The following is a 14,185-nucleotide window of genomic DNA, read 5'->3' on the forward strand; positions in this document are numbered from 1 at the left end:
TTGGAAAAAAACTAAGCAAAAGAACTAGTGAACTACAGAGAGAATCAGAATTTGTACAGATAAAAAGGAGAAGAGCAAATGCCAGAGCTGCTACATTCCAGTAAGCTCCCTTTATCTTGAATCCTGTAACTTATTCCTTCTCTATCGTTAGACTACTTGTCAAGGATCCCATGTTAACTCTGCTTCTGAGTTTGCACACATATTTTCAGACTGCAGATTTGTGGTATAATATGGTGATTATGTCACAATTATAAACAGTTTTAAACTGGATGACCAGTCAAGGATTCCTAGGGATAGAGAGTTTCTGGTATAAATACCCGTAGGGCTATAGTATTTTTTCTGCGATGGTGATCTGACTTTCTGTCTACAAAATCTATGTTCAAGGTTTTTGCTTGCAGTGTGACCTTTCTTCACTGACTCAAGCAACAAAACACCAGTACTTCCTTCTCCTTTACTTTAAAATCTTATAGAAAGGTCTTTTTAATATTCATGACTATAAAAACCATTCAGTTTCCATATTTTAGTTTTAAAAATGACATTTTCTACTTCATTAAAAGGAAGCACTATTATGTTGCCTTTCTTTGTATGAGCACAGTTTATGTAGTTAGTCTTTCATGATCTTCTATGTGCTCTGTTTTGCAGAGATATGTGTAGGCTGTGCTTGCTTTCTGGCCTGAGGTGGTTTTCTGGCCACATGCCCACTATTTAGTAGACTTCTGAAATATTTCCTAGAATGCCTCCCAACCTCCCTTAAAACTACTTGCCTTCTGTTGGAGTTACATGGGAAAACAAAGCCTTGTAGAATACTTCTGCTTCTGTATTTCCTTCTACCTGACAGGTCCTCCTAGCTCTGATGCTGATGAATGTCTCTTCCATCCTCTTCCCCTAGTTTCAGGCTTTTTAGTTGCTATTTGACTCTCCTTTACTATAAAATGCCAATCATTCTGGAAATTAAAAAAAGCATATATAAAATGTACATGGTCTTCCTGGATATATAAAATGCAGGAAGACCATGTGCTCCATGCAGACTGCTTCTTCAGCCACTGTTCAACCTAATTCGAATACACTTACTGAATCTTAAAACTCATTGTTCAAATTTGAGAGGACTGGTTACAGACTTCTTTCAAGATCAATTTATACCAGATCATAGTCTTTACTGCTGCCAGATGCTGTAAGGATGCATGCTCTTCTAAGAAGCTGCCCTTTTGCACATTGTTATCTGGCTAGCCACAGATTTGTATCGTGACATCTCTGCTTCTTTTTACATTCTCTGTATTGTCTCAAGTATGTGGTGGCCTTCCTCTCCAAGTATCCCTACTTTGGGCCTGAACCTCCCATTTTAGATTAGTGGGATTCTTCTTTCTCTGAGTTAAATAGGAACAGACTAAAGTTCTTAAAATGTCAAAACATCTGATAGTTTGGTGTTTAAGTTCATTTGTAATAAAGAAAGGAAGGAAACAAAATAGCATCCACCTGATGTTACTTCCAATTCTTATTTTGCCAGTGCATTCTGCTTTTCAGTGATGTAAGCATCTCCTTCTACTGAATGGGTAAGGTGAAGGCAAGTGTTTAAAAGTGCTTATCATTTGCCTATGGCTTTGGGAAGGCATCTTATTTTGTTTAAAATTAGGGTAATGCACTTGTTTATGGGGAAATTTAATTCAGTGTAACCAATAGTGTAATGCTTGTGAGCATGAATGGTATGCAGTATTTATCTCATATGATTTTGAGTATTTTTTTCACTGAGAGAAGAAGTGCATATGGGAATGGGAACTTCAGCAAGAATCAAGTAAAATAAATTTTCAATTATATACATGTAATTGAAAAGATGCTTTCTGGGATAATGGCCTGAATTCCCTCCAATTATGAAGCTTCTCTATGAGAGCCTTCCAGTACAAATTCACTTCATATTAACCATGTTTTTTTGCTTCTTCTTTTCTTTGGCAAGACAACATAGGTCTTTGTATAAATAAGAGTCAGACTATGTATATCTTCAAAAATCAACTACTAACAAGTAACAAGTACTTAGTTTTGATGCTTTGCTTTTCCTTACAATGCAGTAAGGAAAAATATTACACAGTATAGTGTGATAAAGAAATACTTGGGCTAATTTGGCTGGTGGACTGGACATGGGAAAGTGGGCACTCTATTTAAATATACAGAGCAAATCAACAGACTAAATTATTCTGCATGAGGTCTTAGCCAAGTGGACTCCTTCTGGTTGAAGTTAGGATGACTGTCTCAACATGGCACCTGCTTTGGACTGCAAATGTAGTAAGTACAGCAGAAGATAATTCAGTTGTATCAACAAAAAAATGTGTAAGAGTCATTGACATGGAGAATAAAAAATTTTATAAAATTTGTTTGTATGCAGATATTGACAAACGAAAACTATGGCGAGAACCTTCACTACCACATTTCTAGCATTTTGCTATAATTGTAGAGCAGTAGCAGTGTTTTCACTGCTCTGAAAGACACAACCCTTTTCTCAGGAGGCTTTGTACCTAGTAGACAATTATGAAAAAGCAAAGCACTCTACAGAAGACAACTAGGAAGACTGGAGATAGAAACAATCTTACATACAGAATTTTCATTCATTTGTTTGGGTTTGTTTAACTTTTTTTCAACAATAAATTTATTCTTTCTCTGTATGTGATCTGCCTAGTTTACATATACATCAAAAAGAGGCACTGGGTTAAATGTAAATGTAAAAAACAAAATGACTTAAAAGATAAGACTGAAAAATCCTAGCTGACATTCTAGGTCAGATTCTTCCTTCGGATGCCCACAGCTTTCACTAAGCACAGAACATGTGCAGGGTATCATTTGCCCTGAGACACGTGCTACTTCGATTCCCAAAAGCAAAATTAGGTTCTCACTGAGCACAGCCCTACTACTGTCCTTCCTTCAGCCAGAGTCCTACTGATTTCAGAAGGAGATTTCCTCTGTAAAGCCTTGATTTTGTCTCTTTGAGACTGATTCTGTTTCTCCTTTCATACCTTCTACCTCAGTACTTATGTTGCAAGCTGGCATCAGGTTTCCTGTTACCAAGATAGTCCCAGATCACTGATAGAAGGTCTGAGGCTATATTCTGGGTGTGTAGTATGAAATCTATTACCTACCTTGTCTGTTTCCTGCTTTTATAGTGTGAAATGTGATATTTTACCATCAGTGTGCCACAACCAAATGAAGAGTAAACTGGAATTGGCACTCACAGCATATCCTGAAAGAAGTGATATCATGCCTGCTGCCTGCAGCCCTTTAGTGTCAAGCTATAGTCAAGCTGTGGCCTCTCTCTGCCCTGCTGCATGCTTTTCTCTATGCCTGGGTAACAGGAGCTTTTACTGAGGGGATGCAAAAATGACTCTGGAGTGGTAATTTGATCCTTTGTTTAAGGAAAGTTGCTGTATTCAAAACCATGAGTGAGATGTAATCTATTTGTAGTAAAGTCTGTTAAACATAATACTTTGTAATGCGATTTGAATAGTGATTACTGTCTTTGTGATAGAAAAATCAGGGCATAATTTTTTTCTCTTCCAAGTCTGATGGAATTGTTTTATTTCTCTGTGGTGTTTTTGCTAGACTTTTAGCTAGTCTAATCTTCGTTTATTCTTCCAATCAGGATTATAGAGTCAACATCTTTCTAAGACAGAAGTGGAATGACCCCAGACTCAAACTGCCCAATGACTGGAGAGGTTCAGATACACTGACAGTGGATCCAACTATGTTTAAATGTCTTTGGAAGCCAGACTTATTCTTTGCAAATGAAAAAAATGCTAACTTCCATGATGTCACACAAGAAAATATCCTTCTTTTTATATTTCGGGATGGAGATGTCCTAGTCAGCATGAGGTATTTTATTTATTTGTTTCCACTGTTTTTTTAAAGTGATTTTATATGAAATATATATTCTCTATTAGCCTTAGTAATGTAATACAATTTATTACTAGCATTTAAATTTATATTAGACAGTTTCTAAACAATGCTGGAAGAAATTATGCGTAAAGAAATCAGATGATAGCACTGCAAGTGTGAGAAATTTGAAGTGTATATACATGTTAAGCTAACACACTGAGCTAACTAAATTTAAACCCTTTTGATAATTTCTTGGGTTCCTAGAAGCACAGTGGAGTGGATAATATATCTGAAGTACAGCCTTCAGTAAACAGTATATGTTGCACACTACTTGAGTTTTTACAGCAACTAAAGTAAACAATGATTACTTGCTGAAGAAACAAGGAAAGGCATAAATAATAAAATTTGTGAAGATGTATGTTTTGTAAAAGTACTGTGAAAAAATCCTGATTAAGTTTTACACTACTGGATATAATTGTTTTCAGAAGCCTCCAAATTTCTGTTCAATTTAATTGCAATTGTCATATCCTTTTTTGGTGGTTTGACTTAGTTTATCAAATGTATACACAATGCCGTAAAAATAGTTATCCACTTAAACCAGAAAATTAATTGATTAAAAAGAAGGTAATAGTGAATTGCAGACATGGAGAGTTTATAGTTTCTAGTTTTCAGAGATTAGGCTAAATTTTCTAACAGGAAGTGCATTTTCTTCTGGTGTGTTCTGTAACATATTGCCCTGATAGACAAAAATGATTATCTAAATATACTGCAACTTTACCTTTAATCATTTTTGATCATCTAAAGATAATAAAAAATAATAAATAAAATAATAAAAAATAATAAAGATATCTAAAGATAATCAAAAGAAGCGAGGTTTACATGAGCTATTTCTTCCTGGAGTAGAAATAGATAGAAAAAGGGAGAAACAATATTAAAGAGCTGGGGTTCTTTTTCTCCCATTTCAAAAGAGGATGAGGAAAATCAGTTTCAAGATCATTGCAGTGATCAGAAAAGAAAATACATTGGGCAATCAAAGCATTTCATTTGGCTTGCTCTGAAGATCTTGGTTCTGATTTCAGCTGCTTCTGTAGTTTTGAAGTGTGTAGAAATTAATATTTCAAAGTAGAAAATAGCTTCCAGTTATGAAAGAAGTTTCCCATTTGAAAGAGTGAATGTTAAATGAAACACTGAAATATTTTCTAAATATTTTTTCTGTTTTGCAGGTGTTTATAAATGAGCTCAATAGGTAGTGTTAATGATTAGTGAATGTTGAGTGAATACTAATGGAAGTGTTTCTGATAGAAAAATTATTCTCTGAAAACTTGCAGATAAGAAAACCAGGTTCAATAAAGTTAGAAATTATTGTCATCCTCTAAAAATACTCTGTTTATTTTAGTAGCACACTATGTTCTTACATTATATGCATGCAGGTAAGATGATTTTTTTTAGGGTCTGTTGTTTGGTGACATTTTTAAAAGACGTAATTTCTATGTCCTGTGTTTCTAGTTTACAGAGATATTATCATGTATAAATGAAAGAATGTCCAGTTATCAATATACCTTCATGGCAAAATATGTATGAGAGAAAGCTCTTGCACAAATAGTTAAGAATTAAGAAACTGAATGCAGGAATAAACATCTGCTCACATCAGGGGAAGTAAACAGTAGATTCCCACAAAAATGTCTATTTTGTGTTCTGTGCTTTTCAACATAAATCATCTGAAAAACTGAATTTGCAAGTGCATTTGATGATACCAAAATATGCAGAACAGTAAAGATAAGAGACAACAGTGAGAACCACAAATCAGTCTATTGACTAGGTAGCAAAGTATGGGATGAAATTCAGTGTAAACAAGTGGAAATTATGCATGAGGGAAAAAAACTATTTTAACTTCACATAAAGCCTGATTGATCTAGAGTTGGTTATTACCAGCCAAAAAAATTAGCTTTGAGTAGTAATGGATAGTTCTCTGAAAATATCAGCTAATAGCTCAGTACTATTTGTGAAAGTGAATTGAATTCTTGGAAGTATTAGGGATTAAAGCTATGCCAGTGCATAAAAGTATGCTATACTTATATTTTGAATGCAATTCTGGTCTTCTAGCTTTAGGAAGGGAGGCAAGGACAGTCAAAGGTACAGAACAGCTGGGCAAGGCTGAACTTTTCACACTGGAAAAAGCAAAATAATGGAGGTGGTGATGTAAAGGTCTCTAAATTACAAATGGCACATTTGTAGTGGACATTGATTTTTTGCCTTCTTTTACAGTGAAAGAACTATAAGACAGACTGAGGATAGGTAAAAATGTATGATTAGAGTGTGTGCAGCTTAGCTATGGCATTCTTTGCTGCAAGATGCTGTGCATATTAAACTCTATATGGTGTCAGGGTTTAATCCCAGCTGGGAACTAAGTACCATTCGCTCGCTTCCTCCTGGCCTCAATGGGACAGGGGAGAGAAGCAGGAAAATAAAGGACATAGAAGGGGTCAAGAACCTCTTAAAAATGCAGCAAATTAGAACAAAATAAAAGTATTTATGCTAATACTAATTGTAATAAGAGGTTGCTCTCTACCTGCTGCCTCCCATCTCCTTGTGTGCTTGCTGACTGGCAGAGTGTAGGAAACTGAAAAGTCCTTGATTTCGGGTAAGCACTACTCAGCAACTACCAGAAACATCAGTGTGTTATCCATGTTACCTTCATACTGAATCCAGAGCACAGCACTGTGTCAGCTACTAGGGAAAAAAACTAACTGTCCCAGGTGAAACCAGAACACCTAGATTCCAGAAAGCAACTGAAAGGAAAACAACTTATTGGAGACAAAAAATCTGTTGATGTCCCTTAAATACTCACACATCCCTTCTGGTTTGGGAAGCCCTTGAGGTGTAACTTTTGGATGCTGCTGGACATCTGGTAAAATAACACTTCCAGATTGCTGTAGTGTCATATTCTTCTTTAGAAGTCTGTCATTGTCCAGTGCTGGAGGCAGGACTCTGTTCTATATGGGCATTTGTTTTGGTTATTCTATGACCTATATGTATTTTGTCTTGTATTGGTAGTTCTCTAATTTGTGAGGTTCGATATGTTTAAAACTCTCTATAAAATTGTATTGTCTTATTTTATACTAGAGAGATCTCCAAAGCAAAATGCTAATTATAACTTCTAAACTTTGTTTCTGCTCTTTTAGAAGACGAAAATCATAAACCTGTGATTTTTTTCTTTCTCATGGCCATCTACTGCTTACCTGACAACTCTCGCCATTTCTAAATACCATTTCTGTATTTTCAGATTGTCTATTACACTGTCATGCCCTTTGGACTTGACCTTGTTTCCTATGGATACACAGCGCTGCAAGATGCAATTGGAAAGCTGTATGTAAATCAGTCTGTCCATAAAAACAGTTCTCTTCTAGGCATGCATGAGAATCAAACAAAAATTATTAATTCTGTTTACTTCATCTCAACATTTTTAATGAATCATTAAATTGATACTCACTGGTTCCTACCAATGTACATTTCCCTATCAGAGATATTTCTTACTGTTATGGCGCTGTGCACTCTTAGTTTTAGCTTTTGCTATCAACCAGAATGATAACTGGCACCTTTTGTAAAAGCATTTACAATAAACTCAGATAAATGGAAACATATTATTTGGAAAAAAGAATGGTTTTGCCAGGTGGTTTTAACTTCCCCAGCCTGTGCTGCTTTGTAGGTTTTTGGGGCCCAATTTATCCCCCTGCATTGATGATACACTGGTATTGTTTGGAACTCCTTTGATATAGTACCAAAGGAAAATCATTTTATGCCAAAGCAGTGAGATCATTTAGTATCAAACCTTTTGAAAGTGGTTTCAGAATGTTTTGTGGATGTAGTCAGGCATCTATTTCTGGTCTCCAGGTGACTTAATCTTACAACAGGGCAGACAGGTCACATCTCTGAAGGGTTTCATGCCATGCTGGAAGTTGCTGACAAAATATTTCCGAAATCCATCTTCCTTTCCGTTCTCCAAATACGCAGGTGTCTACTCAACTACAGCTTTTTCCAACAGTTTAATCCTTGGTGATCCCACTTTCGTGGTAATTCTGTTTTCCTGAGTAAGGATGAGCATGAAGCAGAGAGAAGGAAGGTGACCTGTTCTAGTCTGCTCCTGCTCTAACATATAAACTCGTTCAGCTCTTAGTCCAGCAGGTCTGGTGGGAAAGGTGAGGCTAGGGAAAGGAAGTCAAAAGTGAAGAAAAAGTAAGCTTAGCCAAAGCTGGGCAGGGTATCACAATATGGACAGGATGAATAATAATAATAATTATAATAATAATAATAATTATAATAATAATAATAATTATAATAATAATAATAATTATAATAATAATAATAGTTATGAAAAATAATAATAATATAGTTTTACAATTTAGGTTTTGATTTTCAGCATCTATCTTTAGGATTTTATTTCATCACTACTTTGTATGTACATTAGCTGAAGTAAACTCTTATGGAAAACCAAATCAGTTTGAGGTTAAACTGGAATTAGTAATACTAATATAAGTTCACTTAAGTTTTCTCAGTCCAGCAAGTCCACTTACTTTACAAGTTTTGAAAGCTATAGTCATGCAAGGAGAAACTACTAGTTAAAAAAATCGTGCTAAGATGATATACACAAATGCAGGGAATTTGCTTCTTTGGAGACTGTGCACTAAACTTTCATCTACCTTTTAATTCAGTTATCAAAATTTAGAAAGGTACCTATGACTTCCTATGTATCCTTCCAGTTCTTTCCCTGCTAGCCATTGGCAGTTTTATTCTTAGGTTATTTTCAAATCAGTATTTTGTTTTTACTTACTAAATTTCAAAATTAAAAAAGGCCATCAGTTGTTACTAAGATGTTCTCATATCCACAGTTATAATCCCCAGTTCTGCATGTTCTCTGTAGACACAATTTTCACTCTCCAGTAATTGTTATCATAAAGGATCTTAGCAGTTTTGTGATATGCTGTGTGTTGGAACGGGGTGGAAATGATTTTATGAATGAAACATTAAAACAATATTTTTATAGCGTATTATATTATGAAGCTTTGAAACATTGTGATTTTTATTAAATTATTGTGAATCATAAATACATTTATGAACAGTTTCACTTTCTTAATCACAGCTGTTTTTCAAAAATTAAAAAGAATAATCTAATGCCTCCAGAAAAAGAATGGCTCTTTAAACATTTTTCTCAGGCTTTGAACTGCAAAATGATGCATTCCAACTCCATCTTTTTTATGTTTCCTCATCTGTGTTTTCATCTAACACACATTATCTCTGTTTGAATTAAGTTAATCTTTAATGAACAGAAGGTAGCAAAAAAATGGCTTGTAAGCCATGATTCTGATTATGCATATTTAATCAATATTGTTTTATTCTTGAATATTGTGAGTCTAACTTGTACTGCCTCTCACTTGGTGGTGCTGTATGTATTATGATTTGGGCACTCAGAGGTTTGCTGAGGTCTGTCTGTACTCAGTGGGTCAGGAAGGCACTGAGCTGATTTCTGCAGGATTGCACATCTGCCCTAATTCCTGGGCAAGTATTTCCTGAATGGCAATGCTGCCATGAATCAGGGCTTTTAGTCCAAGAAAATAAGCAGTGTGGTTGTTTTACACAAACACCAAGATTTATCACAGTAATTGAGTTGTTAAATTCTTTTGAAGTTACTCAGATTCATAAATACTGTTTAAAATTAATCTTTTTCATATTTTGCTGAAATGGAGTATGAATGAATATGGAGGCTTGAAAGCTGTGGAAAATACAGCTTTGCTTTCTTTGTGTGAAAAGTACACCCTGTAACAAATACCTCTTATTCATCCTAATATTGCTGATAATGTAATGTTTCACCCACTAAGTCCCAACTTCGGCCCACATAAAAATGCAGCTGTGGATTATTTTTGTATTTATTTATTTGAACAGGAAATAAAAAGAAAAAGACTGAAATTGATACAATACATATATGCTAGGTTTACTTGCAGAGTTTGCTGTGATTGAGGTGAATCTTTAAACAATTATTATTATTATTATTATTATTATTATTATTATTATTATCATTGTTTTGTCTTGCAGTTGGTTACACAACTGATGATTTACGGTTTATCTGGCAGTCTGGAGATCCTGTACAGCTAGAGAAAATTGCTCTGCCTCAGTTTGATATTAAAAAGGAGGATATTGAATATGGTAACTGTACCAAGTATTACAAAGGCACAGGTAGGTAATATAAGTTATTGCCTTGGTAAAAAACTCTAAGCTTCCTTCAGTTACTGTTTAGAGTTAATGGTTAATATTCCAGTCCACATCTTACATTTCCTGGGATAAAACAGATTACCTTTAACTAATGAATGGTTCATATAATGGTAAGTTTAATATGTGATATTACAAACTAGTTCAAATATAAAAATATCCAAGTTGAAGAAGATATTAAATGTTTGTCTTGGCTTTGCTTACAAATATCATGATCTTATTAACACCATTTTATTTCTGTGGTCCTAATACCTGTTTTTTGCTTGTAAATGTCAAACTTTTCTGAAAGGATGTTCTTACAGAATCATGCCAGTTGCAGCAAAGTGGGTAAATTTTGATTTTCTGGTTAGACTTCTGTTCCATAAGTGGATAGTACTAGACTGTAATTCAAAATGCTTCATCCTGCAGCTTCTTCCTTTCTCTAAATGTTCTGGAAATTCAGTCATTTTTGAAAGCTGCTTGCAGTCCTCAGCCCTCTATTTGTTTATTCCTATGATTATTTTTTTTTAGTGTTGGCACAAAATTTTCCAATGGTTTATGCACTCTGGTTTTTAGTGATTTACCTTTTTCACCTTGATTTATTCCTGCCTATGATTATATCCAAACTACTCATTCTGTGACAACCACAAGACTTTCTACAAGAGCAGCTGTAGTTTAGTCAGTGCTTTTATATCATGGGCATAAATCTTCCATTAAAACTCAGTTGGGAAGTCTGTGGTGCTGCAGCTTCTGAGGACCCTCTGCAAGTTTCTTGTTACCTGTTCAGCTGAAGTGGAGGCTCTGTTACTTGCAGTTGCTCCTGTGGTAGATTCCAAGCCTGGAGAGATCTCAAGGAACATTAGCAGATCTCAGAGTTAAGAATTGAATTTGAAAAGATAATGGAAATAAAAGTGGACTTTGTTTTTTAACTGCAAAATGAGTGAGATCTAAGAAGGTAATTCATCCTCTCAGGTGATTTATAATTTGTAAATAATAAGAGATTAGCTCTCTTCAGGAAAATTCTGATTTTTTGAAAGTATATCCAGCAGCTAGCAGTGATGGCATTCAGGATATGGCAAAACCTTATTTAGCAGTGAGAAAAATATTTTGTTCCTATTTAAAAAACGAAATTACTGAAAAAATAGCCCTTAAAGTAGTGGAAAACTAAAGGAATGGATCTTGCATTTTCCAAATGAAATTCATACAAATGGGAAAATTGTAAAACATATTCCATTGTGATTATTTTGAGGTGTGCCCTAAATCTGAAATTAAATATCTAAATCTTTAGATGGAAACCCTAGGTTTTTAGGAACCTTAAAGAAAAATATTTAATAATTATACACAAAGAAAATCAGTGGTGTTCTCTCAAGTTTCAGCAATTTGTGACCACAAATGACATGGTGCAAAATGTTCAGTAAAATATTCACATTCTCTGTGTGTGTGCTTTGAGCATTAAAGAAAGAACATGAGAGAACCATTTTGAAAAGTTTTCACAATTCTTTTACTGCAAATCCATTCTGTTTAGAATCTCCACTTTATCTCATAACCAAACCCAGAATTAATACTTCATTAATGTGAGTCGAATATTTAGTATGTTGAAATATTTTAAAGGCTGTTTTCAATGCCCCATTTTTTTATTTACTTGAAGATTCTTATGCTGAAGCTATTTTTTAACAGCAGATTTCACACACAGAGCTAAATAATTTGGTCAGATAATCAAGAGAAATTTTGCATCAAGGAGCAGACTTTCAAAATTATGGCTTATGTAGGAATTCCCTGACAATTGCAAAAATCCTTAATCTTTACTGCCTATTTCTGTCAACGGGTGTTTTATCATACCTACCTAAGTTAAAAGAAGGTCAGCAAATCTGGGCTGCTTTTGTAGCAATACATTGAATATTTATATTTGCAAATTTCCTATTATATTCATCAATTTTATGACAGATTAAATAGGTCCTTTTGAGCTGAATGATGAGGGCAATAGATTCTATTCTCTGTCTGATGAAATATTATTCAAATGAAGGCATACAGAATGCATTTCCTACATAACACAAACAAATAATAATTTTGAAGGTCATCTCTCATTTGAAAACAAAACCTAAAAGAGTCTGGAATCCATTCATAAATTATAGAGGGAAAATTTTTCAGCCAACTGATCACTGAAGATGATAGAATGAGCTATAAAATACAGTATAGTGTCTTCTACACAAGGGTGTTTGTCCTTAATGTTTTATACTTTTGTTGTTGTGGTGTTTATATGCCCAAACAGCAGTTTTACAATGATGTATCATTATACAGCACTTAACTGATACAATATGGGAGGAAAATGGAGAACTTCTGGACACATTCTATGTTCTAAATAAATATCTCACCAACTGGATTGATATATACAGTCTGATTTGAATTTTGAAGTTGTTATAACATAGGAATGCCTTTTTCTTGTGATAAAATAGTTTTTGAAGATTTCAGGTTTTTTTCCAACACTGTTGTGTTATTATTAACATAGAAATTCCAGTTCTAATTGAGTGCAAATATGGGCAGAAATTATTTTCTGGTCATCAGACTTCTTGATACATTTGTTATCTCCAGCAAAACATCTAGTAACTGCAACTTTGTTTTGTGTTGAATTCGTCTTAAATATCTTCTGAAGTTTATATGCTTTAGATGTTCATTTTAAAAGATTTGTTACATTGTTCCTTGTTTACAAAATTTGCAGCTTTTCTTGAGTCTCTTTTAAAATGTTTGTACCAATTTTAGAAGTTCTTTGTGCCAACTTTTGGTACTGGGGAAATCTCTGGTTAGAGTCACATTCAGAACACCTCATTCAACTCTAAACCTGCTAGACTAATATTTCTTAATTCATCTTTTACACAAATTAATGCTAAGTAGGATTTTCAGATGAGCTTAAGCTAGTAGGACTGCCAGATTCCATTGGTTTTATCTGAACTGCATATTGAAGCCAGCATAAAGCTGGGAGTCGCTTCAGCCTCCTGCTGCTTTGGAAAGTGGATGGGTTCCTTACAGACCACAGAGTACCACAGCCTAACCACACATGGTGCTTAGGAAATCTGTGGTTTTAATTTTTTTTTTAATGAAACTCTTTACATTTATAAAGAAAATCAAAGCCTTGAACTTTTGCTCTTAAGCAGAAAAAGACATGGAAGATATGGATCAAAGGTTCACCTGCAAAGCCCATTAAACATTAATGCATTTATTTCTTTAAAGGTTATTACACTTGTGTAGAAGTAATCTTCACTTTAAGAAGACAAGTTGGATTTTACATGATGGGTGTTTATGCTCCTACACTGCTAATTGTTGTTCTGTCCTGGCTGTCATTTTGGATCAATCCTGATGCAAGTGCTGCAAGAGTCCCGCTGGGTAACCTGCGTTTTCACGTACTGTCGTGATCCACTGTAACACCATTGAGCCATTCTCAGTTGCTTTGGCTACATGACACTGGACCCTGAAAGCAACTTCACTTCCATTATCCACTCATCATTTTCACTGAAATCTGTTCATTCCAAGTCCTGTAAACTCCATCTTGGCATTAGGAGTTCACTTGATTGTAGTTCCAGCATTCGGGTGACAAGCACACTCTCTCCACTCCTCTCAGCCTGGACAAATCTGATCAGTATATGCACGGGTGATGCTGCAAACACAGGCAATATGCATTTTACAGGAATTTTCAACATTTGAAAAATGAATAAGAAAGCAGGATGATAAGTAAGGCTCTTAATAGCTACCTATTGGAGAAGTCTTTCTGAAGATTAATAGAAACAATATTTGGAAAAGAGCTAGCATTCATGTTACCTGACTGGCTTTATTTCATGAGAGACTCGCTTCGTGAGAGTACTTCAAGCTCATGCAGTCATGCTGCTCAGCTCAACACAGTAGGCAGGTCCTTAATTTATTATGAAATAGCAGGACACGGACTTAATAGTAACAATATTATCTTGACTAATTGCATTGTACGCTGGATTACAGCTCTGGCGTGGCCAAACCTGCTGACCCCAAGAGCTCAATGACGTGCAGAGCCAGGCTCTTGCATCCTGACACTTCTGTTTGGATTCCATTTCCCATGTTTGGCCTC

At 34.9% G+C, this 14,185-nt stretch overlaps 1 protein-coding gene across 1 annotated transcript in view; it reads left to right on the forward strand.

Moving 5' to 3' along the window:
- GLRB (glycine receptor beta) overlaps positions 1–14,185 on the forward strand; it is a 45,395-nt gene that overhangs the window by 16,951 nt on the left and 14,259 nt on the right. The window contains exons 4-7 of the mRNA XM_041428000.1: positions 3,623–3,852; positions 7,139–7,221; positions 9,943–10,083; positions 13,321–13,473. Coding sequence (XP_041283934.1) covers positions 3,623–3,852; positions 7,139–7,221; positions 9,943–10,083; positions 13,321–13,473 — 607 coding nt within the window. The remainder of the gene's footprint in view (positions 1–3,622; positions 3,853–7,138; positions 7,222–9,942; positions 10,084–13,320; positions 13,474–14,185) is intronic.

This window comes from Onychostruthus taczanowskii, unplaced genomic scaffold (genome assembly GCF_017590055.1).
Source record: "Onychostruthus taczanowskii isolate IOZ18803 unplaced genomic scaffold, ASM1759005v1 scaffold12, whole genome shotgun sequence".
NCBI classification, from domain to species: domain Eukaryota; kingdom Metazoa; phylum Chordata; class Aves; order Passeriformes; family Passeridae; genus Onychostruthus; species Onychostruthus taczanowskii.